The sequence below is a fragment of the Mauremys reevesii genome, linkage group 5, assembly GCF_016161935.1.
Source record: "Mauremys reevesii isolate NIE-2019 linkage group 5, ASM1616193v1, whole genome shotgun sequence".
Classification (NCBI taxonomy): Eukaryota; Metazoa; Chordata; order Testudines; family Geoemydidae; genus Mauremys; species Mauremys reevesii.
The window spans coordinates 106,745,932-106,771,683 of record NC_052627.1 but is presented as its reverse complement, the minus strand read 5'-3'; the positions used below and the strand labels follow the sequence as shown (position 1 = coordinate 106,771,683).

At 41.3% G+C, this 25,752-nt stretch overlaps 1 protein-coding gene and 1 long non-coding RNA gene across 14 annotated transcripts in view; one reads left to right on the top strand and one right to left on the bottom strand.

Annotated features, from left to right (window-relative positions):
• Nucleotides 1-25,752, bottom strand: part of KCNIP4 (potassium voltage-gated channel interacting protein 4) — an 819,764-nt gene that overhangs the window by 87,194 nt on the left and 706,818 nt on the right. For 10 of the 13 annotated variants that reach the window (XM_039540958.1, XM_039540954.1, XM_039540960.1 and 7 more), the window contains one exon: nucleotides 8,137-8,261. In XM_039540958.1, coding sequence (XP_039396892.1) covers nucleotides 8,137-8,244 — 108 coding nt within the window. In that variant the 5' untranslated portion in view covers nucleotides 8,245-8,261. Of the gene's footprint in view, nucleotides 1-8,136; nucleotides 8,262-9,191; nucleotides 9,234-10,689; nucleotides 10,777-10,840; nucleotides 10,957-25,752 lie in introns of those variants that run through there. The other 3 variants (XM_039540961.1, XM_039540963.1, XM_039540959.1) reach the window with 3 other exon arrangements.
• On the top strand, nucleotides 246-25,709 carry LOC120406315. The gene is made up of 3 exons (XR_005599219.1): nucleotides 246-331; nucleotides 15,755-15,888; nucleotides 25,575-25,709. It is a non-coding gene; the product is annotated as an uncharacterized LOC120406315 (long non-coding RNA).

Below are 25,752 nucleotides of genomic sequence, written 5' to 3'. Positions count from 1 at the left end.
AACTGAGGTGGCAACACGACCCATTTTATAGCCACACCTTCAGCACATGCTCGAATACTGAGGGGAGGAATTGGTATTTATTATTTAGCATGTGCACAGTCGTTTAGTCAAGTGATGGCATCTTCAGTGGCGTGATGCAGTTCTTCTAGGCCACTGCTGAACCTAGTCAGCAGGCATTCATTGACAATGTGCATCATCATCTGTATTACACCGCAGGTGCACAAAGGGCTGTCACAAAGGCCCCAGCAATACTGGTTGGCTGCACAGAGACCTTGCCAGGTCTGGAACCTGTTCAGCAGACACAACTGGTGCCAGGGCAGGTCAAAACCAGGTGGGCAAATTGTGGGGTCAGCAACAAGGGACTGGTTGGGGATTATAACAGATCCATTCCTCTCGCCAGAGTGTTTCCGCCCTAACATCCTGGTGTGGCAAATGAGACCATAATGGGCGACATGACAGCAAATGTGCAACTCGTGGTTTAAAAAGGTCATTGTGCAGTGGCAGGCTTGGGTTGGTGTGTACTTTCTCCACTAACTTGCTACTGGCAACCTCTTGTCTGATATGAGGAGGAGCAATATTGCTCAGAACTGGAAGCCATGGGAATGGAGTCGGATGCAGGGTGCCGGAGATAATACGCATAGAGGCATATAACTGCCTATCCACCAGTTTGATGTGTGATTATCGACTCCAAACAGGTGCGCAGTACTCCGCCACAGAATATGAGGTGGCAAGAGCGGACGTCCGTAAAGTTGGAGCATGAACACCCCATGACAAACCTGCCAGTTTGCTTAGAAGATTGTTGCACATCTTAACTTTAGCTGCTGTCTTCTTCAGCATAGTAACTCAGTGTGCAGTCTAAGGTCACACCTAGATAGGTCGGTTCTACTTCATGCTTCACCTTCTGACCATTCAGATAAACATTCAGCTCTCGAGTTATGCTGGTGTGATGAAGATGGAACAAACTGGAGACTGTTTTTATAACACTTGGCTGGAGGCCCCAAGTCTTACAGTAGAGTTGTTGAGGAGAGGACTTACAGAGGAGTTGGTGGGGCGCAGGAGCACTCTAATGGGCACTGCTATCAGCAAGGCTGCACCAAGACAGGGGGCGCATCTACATGCTTTTGAATTTTTTGGGGGGGCGGGGGGGAAGTGTACAAGTTAAATATCTTTATCACAATAGAATTTACACTATGTTGAATTTCAACATATTGTCTGTATGTGCCTGATTTATATACTTATTAACAGCAATATGAGCACTTTGAATGAAAGGTGTCTTAGAAAAAAAAGTCTCAGAAAATATAAATACACAAGGTAACTATTTAAATGTCCCTCATTCATAAAAGTGTCTCTATTCAGTTTCAGAGACTAAGGAATCAATTCACATTTTCCATGGTACAAGGATGGGGTGGTGGTGGGGGGGTGTATGGGCCCCTAACCTGCATATGTTTCAATAGTCACACACATCTAAAATCTATCCACATTTCCCTGAACGCCTGTTAGTCTTCTGAGATATTTATTAGTACAATAGAATTTGTGATGAGAACAATAGACCAAATTAAAGGGTCATTAATGTTTAAGTTTTGCACAGGAACATCCTTTGTGTGACAAAGGCATCATCTAAGATTATATCTACACTTAAACTGCTACAGCAGCACAGCTGCAGCTGTACCACTGTAGTGCTTTGGTGTAGACATTCACTACAGCAATGGGAGGGGTAATCCGACCTCCCCAAGAGGCAGTAGCTAGGTTGATGGAAAAATTCTTCCATCAACGTAGCACTGTCTACACCAGGTTTGGTTGGTGTAGCTATCTCTCTCAGAGGTGTGGATTTGTCACACTGCTGAGACACATAGTTATGCAGATGCAAGTTTCCAGCGTAGTCCAGCTCTAAGTATTTTTAAAAGAGAAATGTGCAGTGGCTTAAAGCTGTGAGAGACTTATTAATAGACAAAAGAAAAAGCAAGTCCACATGCTGAGTGCATGCTTGATAGTCTAGGCAATTTACTGTGAAGTGCCATTTGTACTAGGCATGCCACAGAGCCATTGGTTTGAAAGGTTAATGATTGCAGCAATCACAATTTCAATTTACAACAAATGGGATGACAAGAAGCCAAATAGAAAATGGAGGAGCCCCACTGTGATGGTAGCTGACCAACAATCCATCAACAACACTCCAGGAAGATTGTGAAGCCAGAATGCTGGGAAAATCTTTGGAGCCTGGAGAAGTCTGAGACTTCCATTAAGCCCATTTTTTCAAATAACGTAAAAGCTTTAAAATTTCTAAATTACTGAACACAAGCCTACGCCCTCCCATAGTGCTTATCCTTTTCATAGCTCTTATCACATCGAAAGGATCATCTCCCACCCCTTCGCATCACATTTCCTTTCATCTCTCGCCTCTTGTCCTTTAAGTGTTGCCCTAGTGGCCATGGCCATGACCCAAACAACCCTTCCCCAGAAAGCTAAATGAGTGCTTCTGGCTGCTTTTCTACAATTGTCCTCTACTGCTCTCTCCTGAACATTGCAGCAGATGTGATGTTCTACCAGGGTAACCCTCTCTAAAGCATCCAAGCAGCCACATAAACTGAAAGACTCATTCCTTGACTTTCTGCTTCTACTGCATGAACTATTCTATGATAGGTGCTGTGATGGAGAGAATGTCAATTCGGCTGATCATTATATAGTTCAATGTAATTTGCTTGCATAAGGAAATCCAATTGATTAAAATGTCCTTGAAGGCTTACTTAGTTTTTAATTAAACAACAACAACAAAGTAATTGCCCAAACCTCTTAAATGTCATGCACATTACAAAAACACTTGATTCAGATATCATCTTTCTCGTCTACACTGAAGCAGAACTGTGCAGGCATACACTGCATACACTGGACATAATTATACAGAATATCACTTTTTATTTCTGTCATGACTGGGACCCAATGACTTATTCCCTCCTGGAGCATTTGGATAAACAGACATACAAAGAGAGAACTGTACTGTATAAAGTAAAAATGCAGTTGAAAATTCAGACAATTATACTTTTCATATGCAGTACATGATTTTTGATGCACAAAAGGCATTTAATATTATTACAAGTTCTAGTCAAATATGGATTTCAATAGGATTTAATTAAAACTTTTCATGTTATATTTATCATCATATTAGTCATAAATATATGGTGGCTGTTCGGAGTCTCATCCCCTTCTATTCCTTCCCAGCTTTGTTGTTATTATTACTATATTATCATCAGTTGTATTATGGTAGTGCCTAGAAGCCAACTGATGATGGGATCTGGTCATGTGAGGCACTGTACAAAGACTGAGGAAGGGACTATCTAGTACTCTAAGTGCTTACAATGCAAGGGCTTGTTTACACAGGAAACTTTCACCATTTATACTGGTTTAGTTAAATAGTTATAGTTCTACCAGTATAAACCTCAGCAGGAACACTTTTATTCTGGTATAAGAGTGGTTATTTTGGGTTTACCTTAAAATCGTTCCCAAATGTAATCCCTTTTTCTTTTTATTTCCTGAATTTCAGCCAAAAACACATATTGCTATAATTACAGCTGCTGCTTCTACTTGCTCTGAGTTGATATGGAAACATTCCCAGGAACCAAGTATAAAGCCTTGAGTGACTGCAAAGAAGTAGCTGCTAGGCTATTTCAGCACTCTAAAGGGAGTGCAGAAAGCTGTTAACCGTACCCAGCAGCTGTCTGGAAGCTAATGTGGAAGGCTGCACTAAGGGCCGACATTCCGCACGTACACACATACCCCTTAGTTAGAAGCTAGAAGGTCCTGGTCAATCAGTAGTGAGTTCTGGCAGGGTTACAAAATTAGCAAACACCAGTCAGATCCAGCCCAGCTGTGCATGCAGGGAGAAGACAGAGCTTCCCAGGGTAACCTAGACTGTTCCATTTTGGCCAGGACAGTCCCTTTATTAAGCCCTATCCTGGCCATCCCAACTTTTTTGACCATTGTTCTTGCCAACTGATTAAGTTGGCAGAAGAAAATGGAACAAATTCCCAAGTTTGTCAAAAGAGTGAGGTGCGGAAGAACGTGCAGGAGGGCCAGTGGTGATGCCAGCCATGTGTGGGGGGCAGGGGAGAGAGACAGGGCTTGGGCAGGGGAAGGTAGGACTCGAGTGAGCAGCAATGCCAGCCCCAGCCTTGCATGGGGCGGGGGAGACAGAGCTCGAGCAAGCAGCGATGCCAGCCTTGCGGGGGGGGGGGCAGGGGAAGGAGGAGGAGGACAGTCAGAGCTTGGGAGAGCAGCGACAGCAGCCCCGCATGGGGAAAGAGGGTGGGGGGGGGGAGGGCTCAGGCAAGCAGCTTAGGCCCTTTGGGAAATATGGTCATCCTAGGGTTGGATCTCAATACAGCGTCCTGTAATTTTTCAGAAGTCAGTGCGATTGAGACTGGAAAAACAGTATAAAGGAGGAACTGCAGATCGGAGGCCAAATGTCTTTGTGAGGTGTATTATTACATCATTGAAATAGAGAGAGTGTGTGAGCACACAGCTACAGTTATCACCAAGGTTTTTTCTTTCTTATTTGATGTTGTTTATGTGGATGCTGAAACAACTGGCTATGTGGTACAACTAAATGTTTTATTTAACTGTCACTATAATACCTAGGGTGGGCCGAGGTGGAAGCAGAAGATCTCAGATTGTCAGACGTCCCTATCCCTGTATTTATTTTGTAAGGGACTAGGCACTGTGGTATATTCTTCATGTTAAAGGAAAACAAGAAATCTCTAGTTAGTGATGTTAGTCTCACCAGGGTACATTGTAACTGCTGTGCTGTAATGGTTTATCTTTGGAATGTTACTCATAAAAAGGAATTTGAAATTATTAATTGTATGTGTGCATAACTGTCTTATGGCAAAGGCTGGTACTGGATTCCTAAGAAGAAAAAGAAAGTGAATCCTATTACAATTTCAACTTTTAGTATTTAGAGGGTTCCTATAGTAAATCAAGCTCTTGCAAGGATAAGAATTCATGGTCTCTGCAAATACTTTAAGTCAGGAAGAGGGATTCTATAGCATAGAATTGGTAAGTAAATTGACTTACCTTCTCTCTACGTAGGTTCCACAAGCAACATAAATTAAACTGAAAAAGGCACCATCTCCTTTTTATAAGAATAAGAGTCTCCACTGGGGTGGAGGGGTTTACATTGGTATAATTATGTTGATTTAAATTCACAGCTTAGCTTATACCAATATAACTTTCCCACTCAGGCAAACCCTGAGTATACACGACAGACAAGGGGTGGGGAAATGAAAAGAACCAGACTTATGGTTTGCAAATGTCATGCTGGTGCCACATTTTTGTTTGTGTGTATGGTTTTGTTAGGAGGAGATCTGGTAAAGGGGAAGAAAGGAAGGGAGTAGGGTCACTGAAGGGAGTTAGGTAAGGGGGATGGGGCAGGAGGGAAGAGGCAGACAAGGAAGAAGGAGAACATGGAGGGCAGGTGGAGTGAGACAAAGACTGTGTAGGATGTGGTTGGAACAAACAGCCAATCAGCACAAGGGCTAAAACATCCTGAGTCAAATTTGCAAAAGCATTCTGACGACAACATTGGTGTCCAGTACCTGCTAAGGCTGCTTGAACTCCACTTGATAAAATATGTAAGGATGATAGAATAGACAAATATTTGTGGCTCAGTACATGCAAGATATCTGTGTAGTAGAGGTGCACTTGATCCACTCATGCTATGAGGAAGTTGGGGATCTTTGGCCCCAACACCAAACTTTGCAGCTAGAATTTATTACTACAATGTATAAAAACGAAACCCCAGATTCAACTGTGAACTTTGGAAAGAATCCAGTTCTGAATTCTGTGGCTTGGCTAGCTTCTGTTGCTGTGGCAGATGTTACTTTCCTAACAGTCTGTAAGACCGAAATATCCATTGCAGCAGTTTTGGAGACAACTGATAAGTTCTTTATTCAGTTTATAAACTGAATAAAGAAAAACTGCAGCTCATGCTCATTAACTCCAGATATTCAAAACTTGCATCTCTTGGATTATCATGGACGATAATGGAATGAAATATCTGAGGAAGGATGTATTACCATGATAAAACCTAGCTGATGCATCTTGGAATGTAAAAGGGGAAAACAAGTAAGGGATGGAACGCCTGTTTTAGGCTTTATTGAAAATCCTCATAATATTTCCTTATAACCAACACTTTCTACATACATGTTTCTACATTCAAGAAAATATTCAGATACAAAAAGACTCAAAAAGCTAGAAACTGCTCTTTTGGAAACATATAGGGAGCCTCAATTTGCCTACCTTACAGCTCTTAAAACCTTTCCAATTATGCCTTAGATAATTAGAGAACATTACCTCAGGATTTGCAATAGCTAGAGAATACTATGAAGAACAAGGGAATGTTCTGTAGTTATCTAAAGAAGTTGGAAAGCTAACAGCAATCACTCTTAATCACTACAATACCAATGTCAGATACCCATTGGTGTCAGGAATGATATTCAGTCAGGATGCCCTAAGGGTCTGACTGTATTTTATTTGCATTTGGATTTTTCAGTGAAAACCTTTTGTTTAAGAAGAAATTTCAGCTAGACTTCTTTCATTATAGATTATCCGAAAGCTGAAATCTGTAAGGTTTACTGTTTCTTCCAAGTGCCTGCCATTAAAAAAATATTATTCTACTTCATTTTGTCATTGTGCTATCAGTATGCTATTAGTGGTACTGCATCTAACTTCTTATATTTCATTTTTATAGTAAATGTCAAGTGAAGGTCAAAAGAAAAACTAGATCAAAAGGGCCATAAAAGAAGGCTGCATATATTTTTGCATTCATCTGAACACAGGACTTGACTGGAAATTGCTCACTGATTACTGGTGTACAACTCCAGTTCATATTATTCAAGCTAATTTAAAATCAAGGATCTTGGCTCAATGTTAATTACATATAATGTCATATAAAAACATTCATAAAATAATCTAAAACAAAAAACAAAAACAAAAAACACACCTCTTGATACTTTCTGGTAAACACTCAAGGGTTTAGACTCAGAAATAACTTCATTCAGCTCTGTGGGCCAATAACTGCTTTCAGATGCACATGTAATTCCCTCTGATTCAGTTTGTGCAAAATACTACCATTTTGATCTGATGTTGTTTTATAACCACTTTGCACAGGTTTAAATGATAAAATAAGGTGCAAGACGACAGTGGAGAAACAAGCCTCATGTCTTTGGTTAAAAATGACTAATTTGTGCATGTTCAAATAGCTAGTAGTAGGACAGTTTATGTAATCCAGTGAATGTAAAAGAAACCTATTTGAAATTCACAAAGAAACACAAAAAATTGTACATCAGGGCTACAGCCACTACCTGTTTCATACTAAGGTTTACAACAATTGACCACTTAGGAACATTAATAAAAGTTTGAACTTACATAGTGACTCATGTAAGAATCTCAAAACGATTCATATACATTAATTAATTAAACCTCACATTACTTCTGTGAGGTAGATAGTATCATCCTGCTGAGTAAACCGATGCAAACAGAGGTTAAATAACTTGCTAAAAATAACACTGCAAATCAATGGGATAGTTAGGAGAACAAGAATATGAGTCTACGGTCTAACCACTCTTCTTTACATTTCTCCATTTCTGTCTCTAAAACTCTACATCTATTAAACTTTGAGATGGGCTTAAGCTGCACAGTTTACCTCCAAACCCATTTCCAAACTTTCACACAGTTTGAAGATGTTCAGATTTAGGTTTGTGATTTAGTCTATTGTAGAGATAAGGACCATAACTTGGTGCCTGAGCCAAATTTCTGATGTTTTTCTATCCAGAGTTTGACATGGACTTATTTCTCATTAAGCAAACTTTTGCATATCTAGAGAACATCTATCAGTACTTAACCACCAACAATAAAAACCTCCTACAAATTGAACAGTCAAGCTTATGCATACCTTGAACATCTTATCTTGTTTATGGCAAACACGGTATTTTTTGATTTTGCTAAATTGACCAGATACATAGTATCCTGTTATTTAAACCCACAAACACTTTTATTATGCATTCCATTCATATACCATTTCTGATTTTGTTGTGGGTTGCACGCTGCTTAAGGTGACAATAAAGTCAGAAAGAAAGTGCTTACATTCTTGAATCCTCTATACAGAATCTGAAGTTCCTTCTTTGTGAATTTGCTCTGTGCTTCCAGCAGTTCAAGAGCCTCAGGCCGATGCCGCACGGTGGCTATTTCCATTTCATCTTCTACACTGTCTACAGAACAGAAATAAAGCTCAACAAGAATATACGTGACACAGAAATACCTGCTCATTGCATAAACAGAAATATTAAATTAGAGTCTTTAGGAAAAAGGCATTTACAACATTGAAGAAAGAGGACATAGTGAATTCACTAGGGCAGGGATTGTGTCTACTTCTATGGTTGAACAGCACCTCATACAGTGAGGACCCAATCCTGATGAGCATGCCTGGACAGTGCCATAATATAAACATTAAATAATAATAATGCACAGCAAGGGAGAATCCTGAAGGTTATGCATGACCTCCCGGATAGGTCCTTTTCTGTCTCTAATGCTTATGATTTTATGATAGCAAAAATAACTCAAGTTTCACAAAGTAGCATTGTCACCAGGATCTAGCTACAGGAATCTTCTGTCTAACCCATTGATTAGTTAATGAATGGGGGTTTGCAGCTTTGGGCTGGAGCATGTATGTGTTGGCTTATTGTCCTAAAGACCAAGGTGGTATTTGGGGAATTCTGTAAGACATCACTGGGTTGGTGTTTCATAACTGAGGTAGACCTTACTGATGTATACAGGTACAAGGTAGCCTCCTGGATAGTCCTGTCTTTACATGGGTGGGAAGCTAGTTGGGGGATTTGCCAACTTGAGCACTTGTAGACCTTCAAGGCTTCCAGCAGAGCATCAGATTACAAGGAGTGAGAACTGGCAGATAACCATTTGATTCACTTGTTTGAGTTAAAGTTTTACAGTAAAAAGTTTAATAAAATTGCGGCAAAGGCCTTTACACGACAAATACTGTGCTGAGACTTGTATTGTTGCTTCATGCCGCTGATCCCAGCAAAAGACATGTTTAAAAAAAAAAAAAGTTTCACGGTATTTTGAAATCACAGCACAGTGCAATTTCTGTAGTGTTCTAGGGACAAATTTATTAAACTCACTACCTTGTTCTAGTGTAACAGTTGATCCCTCTATATATATGTAATCTGAGCCAAAAAACAAAAAACAAACATACATAACAATTCTTAGCTCATACAAAACACAAAATGCAGAGACATCGTTGGTTCAGAAGGCCCAATGCCCATACAGTATTATTGGGAAATGTTATTAAATCTATTTTTCCATGATCAAACATTCTTAAAACATATTACTTAAGTACAGTGGTGAGCTGCAGCCGGTTCGCACCGGTTCGCGAGAACCGGTTGTTAAATTTAGAAGCCCGTTTAGAACTGGTTGTTCCTGGAGGGACAACTAGTTCCAAAAGGGCTTTTAAATTTAACAAAAGCTCTAGCAGCTCCCTACCCTTCCTCCGGCCCCAGCTCACCTCACCTCACTCCGCCTCTGCCTCCTCTTCTGAAGCTCCTCCGGCTTCTCCTCCCCCTTCCCAGCTTCCCGCGAATCAGCTGTTCCCGTGGGAAGCCTGGGAGGGCTGAGAAGAAAGCAGAGGCTTCCTGCAGGTGAGCTTGACCTGGGGCCAGGGCTGGAGGGCGGGGGTGCCAGCGGGAGGAGGGCTCCAGGCGCCACGCCGCCCGGTGAGGTCGCGGCCAGACCCTGGGGCGGGGCAGCATGGCTCCTGCCTGGCCCCCAGCCTGGCCCGGCGGCATGGCTCCTGCCCGGCCCCCGGATCCGGCCCCGACCTCGGCCGGGTGGCGCAGCTCCTGCCCGGCCCCGACCTCGGCCGAGCAGTGCGGCTCCTGCCCGGCCCCCAGGTCCGGCCCCGGCGTCAGCTGGGTGGCTCCGGTCCCAGCCCCAGCCCAGCTGGGCCCCCACCTCCAGGCAGCATGGTAAGGGAGCAGGGAGGGTGTGTTGGATAGAGGGCAGGGGAATTGGGGGGGTGGATTAGTGTCGGAGCAGTCAGAGGGCAGGGAACAGGGGCATTGAACAGGGGCAAGGGTCCCGAGGGGGCAGTCAGAAAGGAGCAGGGGTTGGATGGGGCGGTGGGGGGCACTTAGGGGTAGGGATTCCAGGGACAGTCAGGGGACAGAGAGAAGGGGTGGTTGGATGGGGTAGGGGTCCCGGGGTGCCATCGGGAATGAGAGAAGGGGTTGGATGGGGTGGCAAGGGGCAGTCAGGGGACAGGGAAGGGGGGTGGATAGGGCACGGCTCCCGGGGGGGGCTGTCAAGGAACACGGGGGGGGTTGGATGGGGCAGGAGTCCCGGGGGGGGGCATGACCCCCTCATGGGTTGAGGAGGAGGGAACCGGTTGTTAGTATTTTGGCAGCTCATCACTGCTTAAGTAGTGTTACACTTTAGGAAGCTCTCACTGCCAGGCCATTTTTTGTTCTGACATTTGCTATAACAGTGACTTCCAGCTGCCAGGCTGAAATCTGGCATCAGGACGTTGATTTCAACCAAACAATAAAAATGAAACCCCAGTTTAAAAAACAGCACATCCCCTGTAATATATAAACACACACAAGACTACTATAAACTCAGCTGTACCACTTAATGTAATTGCATTGTTTTGCCAAGTCTTCTAGTGCTGCTGGCACTAGAACAGAAGATCTAACTTTTAAAGAAGAATTTGGGAGGAGGAAAGGAAGAAAAACATGCTTTAAAAATGCGAATAGCTTTGGAAATGTTTGGTGTCCACCAGATGGTCCAATGTGTAAGGCACTAGCTGAGATCTTGGGAGATGAGGGTTCAATTCTCTGCTTCACTGCAGACCTTTCTATGTGACCTCAGGCAAGTCCCTTTGTCTTCCTGTGCTTCAGAAACCCATATGCAAAATGTGAATACTTCACAGGGCTATTATACATTTAAGATTATGAGGTGCTCAGCTGCTATGGTAACCTTAGATAGAGCTGTAATAACAGTGTTCACAAACATTAGTTCACATTTCAAACAGCTGATCATTTCAGCTATGCTCATGCCCTCTTTTCGCCACTGTTCTGGAACATTTGCATGGAAAAAATTGCATTCACTGTACTTAGGGGAATGGCAGCTCTTTATATAAACACCAGCATTATCACGGAAATAAGGGTATTTGTGTGCAAACAAGAGTATTCATTATTCACTGTTCATAATTATTCCTCTGCTCAAACATTTCAGTCATCCAGTCGTGAAGTAAAAATAATATTATGTGATTTAGGTGCCAATGTCTGAAGTCTTTAGCGACTACCTATAGATAAAGAATTAATTCACAGAAATAAAAATCCTTTCAAGAATGACAATCCTGTTCAGAATGATTCACAACGGCGACCTTCATTAGATAATTTATTTGCAAGCAATTGTTTATCCAGCTCTAGTGCCCAAGATTCCTCTTTTTTTCCATCTGGTTTGTGCTGCCAGGCTTTTGGTGTCATTTCCAGAATCGCTGCCTCAAAGAGATATTTTAAAAAAAATATTTTGTAACATCAGACACAACTCATTTGGTGATGCCTTGGAGGTAAGACTTATGGCAAGGGTAGCTGAAAGGCAGGTTCCAAGCCCCAATCCAGCCAAAAGATACCATGTACTATGTGGCCACCAACATCTGAAATATTGAAATGAGGTACACACAGACTAAGGCTTTCAGGATACAATGATGCATCTCATTCTGAGCAGCCTCTGTTCAGACCAGAGATGGATTACTGTATGCCGGAATCTGTAGTGTCTCTGCAAGCCTCATCTCCCTATCAAAGATGAGGATGAGTGCAATTTGTTCTATTATAAGCAAATTAGTTGTTATGCTCAGACTCTTTGCAAGTTGTTGGGTATAGTTTGGATGCCAAATCAAGCTCTGCAGTTTCTGAGGACTACCTGCTCAGTAGCAGCTGGGCCTAGGATTTGGCTGATTGGTTCTGTTCCTTTACAGTCATTGGGCTTGCATAGAAATAAATGAAGGATGATTTTGGCCTTTTAAATTGTGTGATGCTAGGAGTACACACTTGTGCAAGATATCTAAGGTCCTAATACACCTAGAATAAAAAGTTACTACCTCAGTAGATTTTTTAGGAAAGGAATTGTATTCCAAAATATAACTCCAGTATTTTAGGATCCATTATCATCATGATGGTGACAAAGGCTTGTTCTAGAAATTGTGATTTGATTCAAATAGGATGTCAGTGATGCAGGACAGAAACAGTATGGGACATCAAAAGTTGATTCTCATCAGGCGTTTATATCTTCACTGTAGCCTGCTCCTTTGTCTAGATGTTCTGTCTGTATTCTCTACATATATTGACTTTATATATTGAAGATGCTCGTGTCAAAACTTTTCAGCTCTCATTGTATACAGAAAGATTTTTCTTGCTAAGAAGCAAAAAACTGTTCTACTTAGATCACTTATTTATAGATGCCATTATATCCAATTAGTGCAGTAACATGCTACCCTGGTTTATGACAATGATTATGCACGGCACACTGAAGATTAGAATATTTTCAATTAAAAATTAAAGGCTTTTTTTCTCCCCAATGCAATTCAAATCTTCCAATTTGCATTTGAAAATTAAATCTTGCATTCTTACAATACAAGAACCAGTAAGCTCCGCCATTCAGTATTCAGGAGTTTGTAAGCACTTGCATTACAAACCCTAATTTTCCTGATAAATGGCCTGTGAAAATTTGCTGGAACTTGTCATGCAAGGTCTAAGTCTAAGTGATACATTTTTACAAAAATCAAATTTTATTTACACTCGTTTGCAGTATAAAGATTGTGCACAGGAATTAATTCAGTAGAAGGACTTCTACAGCCTCATGCTGCTTACATGGAAATAAATGTCAGTTTGATCATTAAAGGTCTGACTGTCAAAGGTGCTGAGCAATCACTGACTTCAGTGGAAGTTAAGGGTGCAGAATATGGCTAAGGATCACATGATAAGTTCCTCAGAAGCAGGACTTTTGTATTCTTCCAGTGGCATAACAACACTTTACAGTATCAAACAGCAGATCCAGTCTTTTCCTTAAAAACTCCCACATTTTATAACAGGACCCTGAGAAGCATGTGTTTGGGTTTCAGGAATCTGCATTTTTGGTTTCTCCAAGCCATTACTTATCTGTGTCAGCACCATTACACAAGAGTGTCTATAAAGAGGAATGAACAGTGACATAGTCATTCAAACCTATAGAAGTAATTTTGTTACACAACAGATAAAAACATCGCCCTGTTTAAAATTTAGCCAACATACTCAGTAGAATACCACTAGTACCAAGGAATCTTCAGTGAACACAAGGGTATGCCTCAATTTTACTCTTCATCTGGAAGATGAAATTTTCAACAACATGGTTCCCAATAGTCCCATTCTGGGGCATTTTACTCACAGGGAAGACAAAAAAATTCTTCTTGCAGCACCCAAGGATTTCCTTAGAGGTTTATGCTGTTACTTATTACTCTTTTTTTTTTACTGTTTATAAAGTTCTTTAAGAAATTCCACTTTTCAGCCTATCATCGGTGTAGCTAACTCATAATTTTATCATAAATCTGATGATATGTGGTCATTTTCTTAAAGCCCAATTCTTGGAATCACGGGATTGAAAGAGAACTTCAGCTTCCTTTTTCAAACAAAGTAAGTTTCTAGTCCTCATGGTAGCACAGAAAAGCTTGACAAATGAACCCTAAAAGATGGGGCTGGCACATAGCTGGCCAAGAAATGGAGAACATAAAGGCTACTTTTGTGCCTCCCTACCCCCAAACTACAAGGACTTATTTTTGAACAAATATTATAATTTTGCATAAAAACAAATCTTTCCCTTATATGTAAAAATTAATCTATACTATACAGGAATGTTATATTTACTAATTATCTCAATGGAAGAAAAGGCCAGGCCTTAAAGGTCACCTGCATTCACACTATTGAAATCTTCCACTAATTACATGTCAAATTTAGTGTTTAGATTAAATGGAATAAGGAATCAACCTGAGAACAAGCGACTGTTGAAAAGTTACCAGTACTTTATGTCCTGATGACTATTTACACATTTAAATAGGCCATACCTTAGGCACTTACAGACTTTTGCCAGAAATGCACACTCTAAGCAGCCATTCGTGAACAATTTGACAGCCTAAAGAGACTTTACTAGCTTTAATACAAGATCAATTCATCTATACAGTAAATGGTAAGGCAAGAGGCAAACACAGACACTGAAATGTTGAACACTGTCTGGGTTTTTCTTTAACACTAAAAATGTATATTGCATTTTAATGATTCATCAAATTATATTAGACAATAGTGTGGTGATGATGGTTCCATATTAATAAGAAATTTAGTCTAATACACTTGTCACATTGTATTTCTGTATTCTTTTATACTAATAACTTCTCAGTAAACAAGACCATAGTGAGACTTCTTTACAAAGAACAAATTACACTGATTGAAAATGCTGTATTTCAGAAATATTATTTATCTGGCGTTACATTTAGTATACCGTACCTTTTTAATTTTTTTTCCAGATGTTGGCTACAGAATCACACAAATTGGTGTCTGAAGGCACTCAAACATTTAAAACGCTGCAGCGGTGCAGCAGCACTGGTGCACCCATGCTGCTTTAGCGCTTCAGTGAAGATGCTACTTAGCCCTCCTGTTGACAGAGTGCTGTCTACACTGGGCGTGAGGTCGATATAACTGCATCGCTCAAGGGTGTGGATTTTTTGCATCCCAAGCAATGTAGTTCTACTGATGTAAGTTTAGAATGTAGACCTGGCCTGAGGCAGAAAACCTACATTCTTAAATATGCAGTGAAACTGTGTGAAAGTACATGTATTTATATACAAAGGGCTCATAATTATAGCGGCATTAATGAAAAGTTAAAACCGCCCATATCAATTCTCTAGATTCTAGAGTGTAAGGACTTAAAGTATTTAATTGGTTTTTCTACAGGAAATGTCAGGATAGATATTAAATGACCTAAGAAAGAGAAACTGGCACACATTTACCCCTTAAAGTTTTATGTGAAGTATTCTTACAGTTGTAATGCTTTTCTATTTTTAAGTGGTTTTTTTACACTGGTTTCAGAAACTATTTGCCAGATGAGCTACGTTTTGAAAATTTTTCAGTTCACCAAATGAGGGAAAAGGTTAACAGCAATATAAAACACACAAACTTACTCTTTAAACAGTGGCATTTAGAGAAGTATTTCCAAAAGCTGGGCACTAAGTTGTGCGCCCCAAATTACGTATGCACACATTTGCGTACATAAAATCCAAATGTATATATTGCTATCAAGCATCTGCATGCACAAAAACTATTCATTTTTGGTACATTTTTGGCCCCAATTCAGTAAAGCATTCAAGCGCAGGTGTGATGCTGGCAGACCAGATGCCAGCTCATGCCAAGGCTCTGGGCCTCCCTGAACATTGACAAATACATAGCTGGAGACCAATCTGGCTCACCTGTATGTTAGTATAATTAAAACAGATATTATGTATGTATGTAATGTTTAGTTATTATGTAGGTATCTAATGTTTAGACTTTATGGAATGCTTGTAGGATGCTGCATGTATAAATCCTACTTATAATATCTGTATCCCATGGTATAGGGGAATATTGAAATATTTGCTCTGTAACTATATAAATATTTGCCCCCACAGTCACAGAAGAAGAATTACCAAGTGTGAAATACCAGTTCACCACAAGTGGTATTATCTTTGAGGTCTACAGACATCAGAGAGGCCATTGTGGACAAAAGACTTTGTTGACTGCTTCCTCCACAGCCCTGAAAAAGGTACCATCACAGCTTGAATGCTGGGGGAAGGAAATAAAAATGTTGTTTGAGGAAAGCTTATTATTCCTATACTGCTTGAATTCATAAGCATAAACAAGGATTCCCCAACTGTTTAGCTTGGGTTAGCCCTAAAAGACATATAAAGTTTGCTTATTATAGAAGTTCTATCATCATTTAGAATTTAAGACGTGTGTGTGTGTGTGTGTCCTGCTTTAACCTTGTAAATAACTCATTTATTTTTCCCTGTTAATAAACCTTTAGTTAGTTTGTTACAGGACTGGCTAAAGCACTATCTTTGGTGTGTGATCAAAGGTACCAATTGATCTTGGGTAAGTGACTGGTCCCTTGGGACTCAGAGTAACCTCAGAGTATTTTGTGATCTCTTGTGTCAAGTGACCATCTAAATCAGCTTCTGCACCAAATGACTGGAGGATAGCTAATGTGATGACAATTTTTAAAAATGACTCCAGAGGTGACCCTGGCAATTGCAGGCCGGTAAGCCTGACTTCAGTACTGGGCAAACTGGTTGAAATTATAGTAAAGAACTAAACTGTCAGACACATAGATGAACGTAATTTGTTGGGGAATAGTCAACATGGTTTTTGTAAAGGGAAATCATGCCTCACCAATCTGCTAGAATTCTTTGAGGGGGTCAACAAGCATGTGGACAAGGGAGATCCAGTGAATATAGTGTATTTAGATTTTCAGAAAGTCTTTGACAAGGTCCCTCACCAAAGGCTTTTAAGCAAAGTAAGCAGTCATGGGATAAGAGGGAAGGTTCTCTCAAGGATTGGCAACTGGTTAAAAGATAGGAAACAAAGACTAGGAATAAATGGTCAGTTTTCAGAATGGAGAGCAGTAAATAGTGGTGTCCCCCAGGGGTCTGTACTGGGCCCAGTCCCATTCAACATATTCATAAATTATCTGGAAAAAGGGATAAACAGTGAAGTGGCAAAATTTGCAGATGATACAAAACTACTCAAGATAGTTAAGTCCCAGTCAGACTGCAACGAGCTACAAAAGGATCTCTCAAAACCGGTTGACTAGGCAACAAAATGGCAGATGAAATTCAATGTTGATAAATGCAAAGTAATGCACATTGGAAAATATAATCCCAATTGTACATATAAAATGATGGTGTCTAAATTAGCTGTTACCACTCAAGAATGAGATCTTGGAGCCATTGTGGATAGTTCTCTGTAAATATGCACTCAATGTGCAGTGGCAGTCAAAAAAGTGAATAGAATGTTGGGAATCATTAAGAAAGGGATAGATAATAAGACAGAAAATATCATATTGCATGTATGTAAATCCATGATATGCCCACATCTTGAATACCGCATGCAGATGTGGTCGCCCCATCTCAAAAAAGGTATATTGGACTTGGAAAAGTTTCAGAAAAGGGCAACAAAAATTATTAGGGGTATGGAACGACTGCCATATGAGGAGAGATTAATAAGACTGGGACTTTTCATCTTGGAAAAGAAACAACTAAGGGGGGATATGATAGAGGTCTATAAAATCATAACTGGTGTGGAGAAAGTAAATAAGGAAGTGTTATATACTCCTTCTCATACCACAAGAACTAGGGGCCACAAAATGAAATTAATAGGCAGCAGGTTAAAACAAATACAAGGAAGTTTTTTTTCACACAACGCACAGTCAACCTGTGGAACTCCTTGCCAGAAGATATTGTGAAGGCCAAGACTATAGCAGGGTTCAAAAAGAGAACTAGATACATTCATGGAGGATAGGTCCATTAATGGCTATTAGCTAGGGTGGGCAGGGATAGTGTCCCTATCCTCTGTTTGCCAGAAGCTGGGAATGGGCGACAGGAGATGGATCACTTGATTATTACCTCTTCTGTTCATTCCCTCCGTGGCCCCTGGCATTGGACACTGTCAGAAGACAGGATACTGGGCTAGATGGACCTTTGTTCTGACCAGTATGGCTGTTCTTATGTTCTATCACAAAGTCAACCTTGCCTGAGTGGCAAGATAGCCCGAAATGCCAATGGGGACTGTCTGTGACTCCATGTATATTACCTGAGGAGTTTACACTTGTTACTTGGTTGATCAAATCGAAGTATAGAACTCATAACCAGTTTGGGGTTTGTGGCCTGCTTCTTCACAGACTGTCTGAGGTTGATATTCTTGCTTGTGAGCCTCTCCAGACAGCATGCACAATAACTACCTATTTTCTGTACATCATCCCTCAATTTTGTCCCAATTCAGCAACGCATTTAAGCACGTACTTAAGTCCAACTTCATTCAGCAAAGCATTTAAGTATTGCCAACCATGACCCCAAAAATTCGTAAGATTTTTTTAAAGAAAGACTATCTTGTGTTGGTTTTTTGGGGGAGTGGGAGTGAGGGAACAAAATCTGTCTTGATTTTGAACTTCCCTACCTATTCTCACTGTGTGACAATTCATGTGGCCCTCTCCCCCAAATGTACTGGGTCAGGTGATTTTGGCCCCTGCTGCACAAGCAATCACTCCCACATTTACTCGTCTCCTATCCGGCCTTCAGCCCATTACTTCGGCCCACCCATATTAGTTCTACTCCCAGCATCAATTCAACTTCCCCAGCCTCACTTCTGGTCCTCTCCCATGCCCAGGAGGGCAGTGCAGTGGGATCTCTTCTCCCTCTTCCAGGCTGTGGGGGCAGCTCCCCCAGCTCTTCACTTTACTCTACCCCTTCCCAGGCTGGGTGCTGCAGAGAAGGGTAGGGAGAGGGAGAGTGACAGAGTAGAAGGACCGGTTGGTCAAAGGAGGAAGGAGAGTCACCCTGAGCTGGCTGGGCTTTTTCTGCTCCCTCCCTGCTCATGTGAGAATACTTTGGGTGGGAGAGAGCTCTGTCTGCAGCATTTCTGACTTGTTACTCTGCCCTAAGAGGCCAACAACCCATCAGAGGGCTGGAGCTTCTTGGGTCATTGCAAGAATGGCTCCAGCTGCATCCAAAAGCATGTCACTAGTGTAAAAATTCAGAGACTTGGCAAGGATGTGTACTTAACTTTAAACCTGAGTTTAAGTTGCATTAAAGGTAATGGGAATTAAGCACATAGCTAAAATAAAGCAGATGTTTAAATGTTTTGCTGAACAGGGATAGAATGCTGAACTGGGGCCTTTATGCATGCAAGTATCTATCTATTTTCCATGCAATATTATCTGAGTTGATCAAAGAAATTAAGATTTCACGCACATAATTGTGTGCATGCCTGTGTTTATGGTAATCAAGTACTTGTTTTGAAATTATATCCCTTACAGTCACTTAAGAGTTCACAATGCACAAAACAAATTATGTTTTGGTAATGCTCACTTTCTTTCTAGTATTCTGGAATGCTGTCTGGCCAAACCAAATAGCAGTTATGTCAAAAGGTGATAATAAATAGTGATGATGGGTGTCTTCAGTTGCCTTGACACTTAAAATTAGTGCTATATTACTAACTAAAGTACAAAGCGATATACTGACTCCATGTTCCCTTTTTAATATTCCGTTCCCAAATACAGTGAACTTCTATGTAAGTTTTACTTCAACTTGCCTTACTTGGTGGACAACACCATTTATTAGCAAGCAAGTGCAAGTCTCATGCTAAAAAACTTGTTTGTAAATACTTTTTATTGTTTGTGCAACAATCTATTTTATTGCGGGGAGGGCAGATTACTATTACTTGCATGTAGGGCTTATAATTTTAGGTTTTAACTGATAAACATTGAAAGACATCCTGATACAAAAACTCCCACCAAAATCAATATTTATCCAATAAACACTGGAAATCATTACTTGTATCTAAGGGCTGGTCTCCATGGAGCAGTAATGTGAACTAGGGGAGTGTGATTTCTAAAGCACAGTAATATATTACTCATTAATTGGTCTATGTAGACCCTGCTAGACACTAAAGGTTCCCCAGTGCACTTTAACATACTGCTGTTTGAAATAGTACATGCTAAACCACACTAGGGAACATTACAAAGAGATTACTCATTACCATACATACAGAGAAAGCCCCCAAACTCCCTGATTTTTGGACATTTACAAAAAACCTCAAAAATTGCTAAAAATGACCCCTGAAAAATGAAATTAATAAACCCTGAAAAACAGAAGCTTTATTTATATAGCAGCAAAAAGCGTGCTAGGCTCTTCACAGGTATACAGAAAGGTTGCTTTCTAAACAACTTAAATTGCAAACCTATAGTCATGACTAATACCAATGTTCAGGTCTTTTCAGCTTTAGGTCGCAAAGCTTTTTGTAAAGATGGGCAAGTATCACAGTCTCCCACAGGCTTTTGTATGTTACCACATCAATCTCCCTGGACATTCAATAACAGATTTAAAACTAGCCATGTTTCAACAAAAAAAACTTACTTCAAAAAGAAACTGCAGAGATACAATTAATTTGCAAATTTAACACCATTAATTTGGGCTTGAATAGGGACTGGGAGTGGCTGGCTCACTACAAAAGCAATTTCCCCTCTCTTGGTATTGACACCTCATCAGTTATTGGAAGTGGACAACATCCACCCTGACTGAATTGGCCTTGTCATCACTGGTTCTCCATTTGTGAGGTGACTCCCTTCTCTTCATGTGCCATTATATATATGCCTGTATCTGTAATTTTCACTCCATGCATCTGAAGAAGTGGGTTTTTTACCCACAAAAGCTTATGCCCAAATAAATCTGTTAGTCTTCAGGGTGCCACCGGACTCGTCATTGTTTTTGAGCCAAGAATGAAACCCAAGTCTCCTGATACTCATATTAGGGCCCTATCCATTGGACCATATTATCTCCTGTTGACTTAAATGGGACTACTCAAGTGAGTAATACACTTCAGGATCAGTCTGTAGTGAGACAACTTATGAATGAATACAATGTAAAAGGTTTTCTATCAACTCCAAACCTAACTTCCACTTTTAATTGTTCTTAACCTCCACCTATTTCTCCTCCTCTTTGCATTAAACCTCTAACTATTTTCTCCTATCTTTTTGGGTTTTTTGACTGCCACTTTTTATTTATTTATTTTTTATCCCTAATCTGTTTTCCCTTTTTTCTTTCTTTTTTATGGTTTTTAATCTTTGCTTATTTTCACTTGATTTTATTTCTCTCTTTTCTGTTGTCTCTTGTCTGTTTCCTCCAGTTTGTTTATAAACTTTCTATCCTCTCCCATTATACTATGTAACCTCCAACTGAGTATCACACCATCTGCAATTGTTGGTTTTAACCTTTCCTTTCCATGCTGACCGTTAGATTTCTTACCCAAGCTCCATACAACAGTCACAGCCTCTGATTCTGTGCTGCATTCTGGAAACTTTGTTCTACAGGCAAGTCTTATCCTACGTGGGGGTTCCGTTCTGCGGTTATCGCGTAAAGCGAAAACCGTGTATACTGAAAATTATATCCCCAAGCCCTTTAAATCCCGCCCGCAGCTCCGGCGGCAGGGCCGGGGCGGCATTTAAAGGGCCCAGAGCTCCACGGTGGCTGGAGCCTCGGGCCCTTTAGTTCGCCCCAGGGGCTACCAGCCACCTCTGCAGCTGGGAGCCCCCTTGGTGGTTTAAAGGCCCTGGGACTCCCAGCCACAGCTGGTGCCCCAGAACCTTTAAATCTTGAGACCACGCCTCTTCCACTTGAGGCATGCCTCCCGGACTCCGGCCCTTCAGTGTAAAGCTGAAATTGCACATGTTAAATGCGCGTAAGTTGCAACAGACCTGTATTCCTATGACAAAGGGGCAAGAAAGCATTCCAGCACTCTCCAGCTGGGAATTCCACCCATCAGAAAGGGTTTTCCTAAGTGGCACAGGACTAGCATAATGGCCTTACAGCATGGGTGGGCAAACTATGGCCCAGGCGCCACATCTGGCCCTTCAGATGTTTTAATTCAGCCCTTAAGCTGCTGCTGAGGAGTGGGGTCCAGGGCTTGGCCCGCTCTGGCACTCCAGCCAGGGGATGGCTCAGCGCAGCTCCTGGAAGCAGTGGCATGTTCCCCTCTGGGTCCTATATGTAGGGGCAGCCAGGGGGCTCTGCACATTGCCTCCTCCCCCAGCACTGCCCCCGCAGCTCCCATTGGCCAATGAGAGCTGCAGGGGCGGTGCCTGCGGACAGGGCAGTGCGCCAAGCCTTCTGGCTGCACCTCCACGTAGGAGCCAGAGAGGGGACATGCCACTACTTCCAGGAGCTGCTTGAGGTAAGTGCCACCTGAAGCCTGCACCCCTGACCCCCTCCCACTCCCCAACCCTTTGCCCCAGCCCTGATCCCCCTTCCACCTCCAAACCCCTTGGTCCCAGCCCCGAGCACCCTTCTGCACCCCTAGCCCCTCATCTCCAGCCCCAACCCAGAGCCTGTACGCCCAGCCAGAGCCTTCACCGCTCCCCAGAACTCCTCATTTCTGGCCCCAACTCAGAGCCCACACCCGCAGCCAGAGCCTTCACCCCTTCCCACACCCCAACTCCCAATTTTGTGAGCATTCATGGCCCACCATACAATTTCCATACCCAGATGTGGCCCTCAGGTTAAAAAGTTTGCCCACCCCTGCCTTACAGTATCACTTCCTTCCCCAGTGTAGGGGCAAGCTCTCTGTGTGGGAGGAAGCACAGAGAGAGTGCTCAGTGCTCCAGCAATTTTGGGCTGCCAGAATAGCCCATTGGTAGGTGTGGAAATCTATTATAAATTGGAATAGCCCCTGAGGCTGCTTAAAGTTACACCAGGGCCAGCGTAGGTGCTCTGCAACTCTCAAATTATGGGCTTGGCAAAGGGGACTCCCAGGTCTACATTTCCTGACCAGCTCACAATTGGGCCAAAAAGTTACTCTTAAACCCATTATTATGTTAACCAATTTATAGAGGAAGATCCTATTGTTGTTAAAGTGGATTTACCTCTATTCAATTTAGCCCATATACAATACCAGGATGAGGTGGGGCTGAGCAATTATTCTTTCACAGAATTATTATTTCACAGATAATTCTTTCATTATCTCTTTCTCTCACACATACACTGTAAAGTGTTACCTCCAAAGCAGTTCACTGTTAAGTAGTTACAATTGCTTCCCCCCAGAACCAGTTATACTGGTATTGTTCTATGGGCTGGCCATAAATGGCAGTTTAAAAACCATTAACACCTTTGTCCCACACACAGACCAAGCATTTCCTTTATCCAGTGAATTAATTCTTAATTGTTTACAGGGTTAATGTAGCTATGTTAGTCCCAGGATATTAGAAAGACAAGGTGAGTGAGGTAATATCATCTATTGGACCAACTTATATTGGTGAAAGGATGATTTCAAACTTATAAGCGCAAAAGTTTGTCTTTCACCAACAGAAGTTGGTCCAATAAAAAGTTCTCACCCATCTTGTCTCCCTAATTCTTAATTAGCTTTCAGAGGAAAAATACACAGCAGCTGTTCATGGCAATGACACCTTGACATCAATTTGAGCAAGGATAAAAATGCTGAGAGTCGACATACTCGTCCAGAATTACCTCTGAAACATCAGTAGATCATTTGAGTCATTAGCAGATATCTTGTCTCCCAAATGAGCAGTTAATAACATAATTTTAAAATGTACAACTTGTGACACATGCAAACCTAAAAACAAAATCAAGTGAAAAATAAAACTTGCTTTGAATATCAGGAGATGGCGTTTTGGCAGCCGAGCAGGGCAAGAGCTTCATAAGCCGCTCTTTAATGCTGCGTTTGGTACTGTTCTGAGTGAAGAGGAAACCTAGAAGATACATTATCAGGACTGTTAACATAGCCTTAAGTACAGCTTATGTGCATGCTGCAAAACTCATCATGCCAAAATTCTGATAGCTAAAAGGGACAGGCAGCAGTGAGACAATTCCAGCTTGCAAAAGGCAATCAGAAATATTGAGGAGGACAACAAAATTGTTTGTCTTTGCATATTTTCTATCGGGGCATTTTCCTGTGTGCGCCCCTCTTTAAAAGTGCTTGTCTAGCATAATAAGGTGCAAAATGTAGACACTAACTCGTGTCTTTAAAAGAGAACAAGAACTGTGGGTGTTTTTAAAGACTTAAGTTACAAAATATTTACCAGCACTTCACTTTATTGTAATTATTTTAATTGCCATGTGATTCAAATATGAAAATAAAACTGTTTTGTTGTCCCACATGAAGGTTCTCCAGCTCCATAAATGAGCTTGCATCAAATGTTTGGACCATATCATTCATTTAGCAACTGTGATCACCAGCTGGCACTTTTGCCTTTCCTGAAAATTACAATGCTACTCGATACTAGCCATTCCTCCGTTCTCTGTCCTTTGACATATAAACAATTATAACTACCCATTATACATTGTTTATATATAAATGGCAAGAAATGAGGATATGGCTATTTAGTCAAAGTAAGTGTTAAGAAATGAGGAAGATTATTACTGGCACGAATGTTAGCCTGCATTAGTGGAAAAGGAGTGGCCATAGTAGATGCCTGTGACTTCAAACCCCTTGGGTACATGTTAAACAAAATATACAACACACACAGACAATCTCCTAGACTGATGTTTAAGGCAAGAGACAGAGTTAATCCCTGTAAAGCAGATAACTGATTTATCTTCCTGAGCAAGGTAGTGCTCAATCTGGGTATTATGCAATTCCCACACTTCTCATCTCTACCACATACAGCCCTACACAGTGCAGCACTTTTCCTGAGAGTTCCTGCTCTGGTAGCAGGGGTGAAGAATGAGTGGGGAAGGAATGAGGTGTGGTGGAGCCCACTGATGGTTCTGGCAGGACAGCTGCTACACCCTAGTGACCTGGATAATTTTGGGGTGTGCCAGCTGGGGTTCTGTGCTTGTGCTGAACGTTTGAGTGGAAAGTGTTATGAAGAAAAGCCATGCAACTTCCTCTCATCTCCTGAATGACTAGAACCCAGACTGTCCAGCCTACCACTGCCAGCAAGCAGAAACAGTCTGTGGAGCCTGCAGTGCTATCTGGGAAAATGAAAGTATTTTTAAAGGTTGATCTTTTAAAAAGTTTTTAAAAATTAAAAACAAAGAAAAAAGTTGCGAAAATGTTTTTAAAGTATTGAAAGAAGTGAGGAAAGAAGGAAAGGCTTTGGCGAGGGGGGGGGGAAGGAGGAGGAGGAAGGGAGGGAGAAGGCAGAAGATGCAAGAGTCAGTCCTGAAGGGAAAGCAGATAGAGGAAAAAATCTGAGGCAATGTCAGCTTTTGTGAGTGGCTGGGCGAGCCCAGTTTCAGCACAGGACCAAGGAAGTCAGAATTAACTCTTGGGGAATCTATTTTGAAAAACTGTTTAACAACAATAATGAATGCATTATTATTTGTATTACTGTAGTGCCCAGTGGCCCCACTTAGGATAGAGACCCCACTATGCTAGGCACTGCACAAACCCATCATAACAGACAGTCCCTGCCTCAAGGAATAGCTCAAACTTCAAAGACTACTTTGAATATAAAACTGATCCATGAAACTAGGTTGTCTTTTGACTGGCAGAGTAGCTAGGCTGTCTAACAACTGCGTTGTGAGCTAGATATAGATCTAGCTTGCTGAAGAGTCTTGTTTTATCTTTTTTATTTTGTTTTATGTTACTAATTCTTGAAACAACGCATACCAGTGAAACTTAATCCTAACTCATCAACTTTACTATTTACTACCTATATAGTTCTGCAGAGGTGCATTGTATTTTAAAAAACCAATAAAAGATGTATTCCTTCTCCTAAAGGGCTTGCAATCCAAGACCCTGGATTTGCTAACCTTGTGCCCATAGAATTCAATGGAGTCCATGTGGGCTTAAATGTAGCTCATCTACTTGCATCATCGAAGCCAAAAGTAAGCTGAGAAAAACGAAGCGATGACAACACAAGAAGGGGTAAACAAGAGGTAGGACAGCATAATTTTGT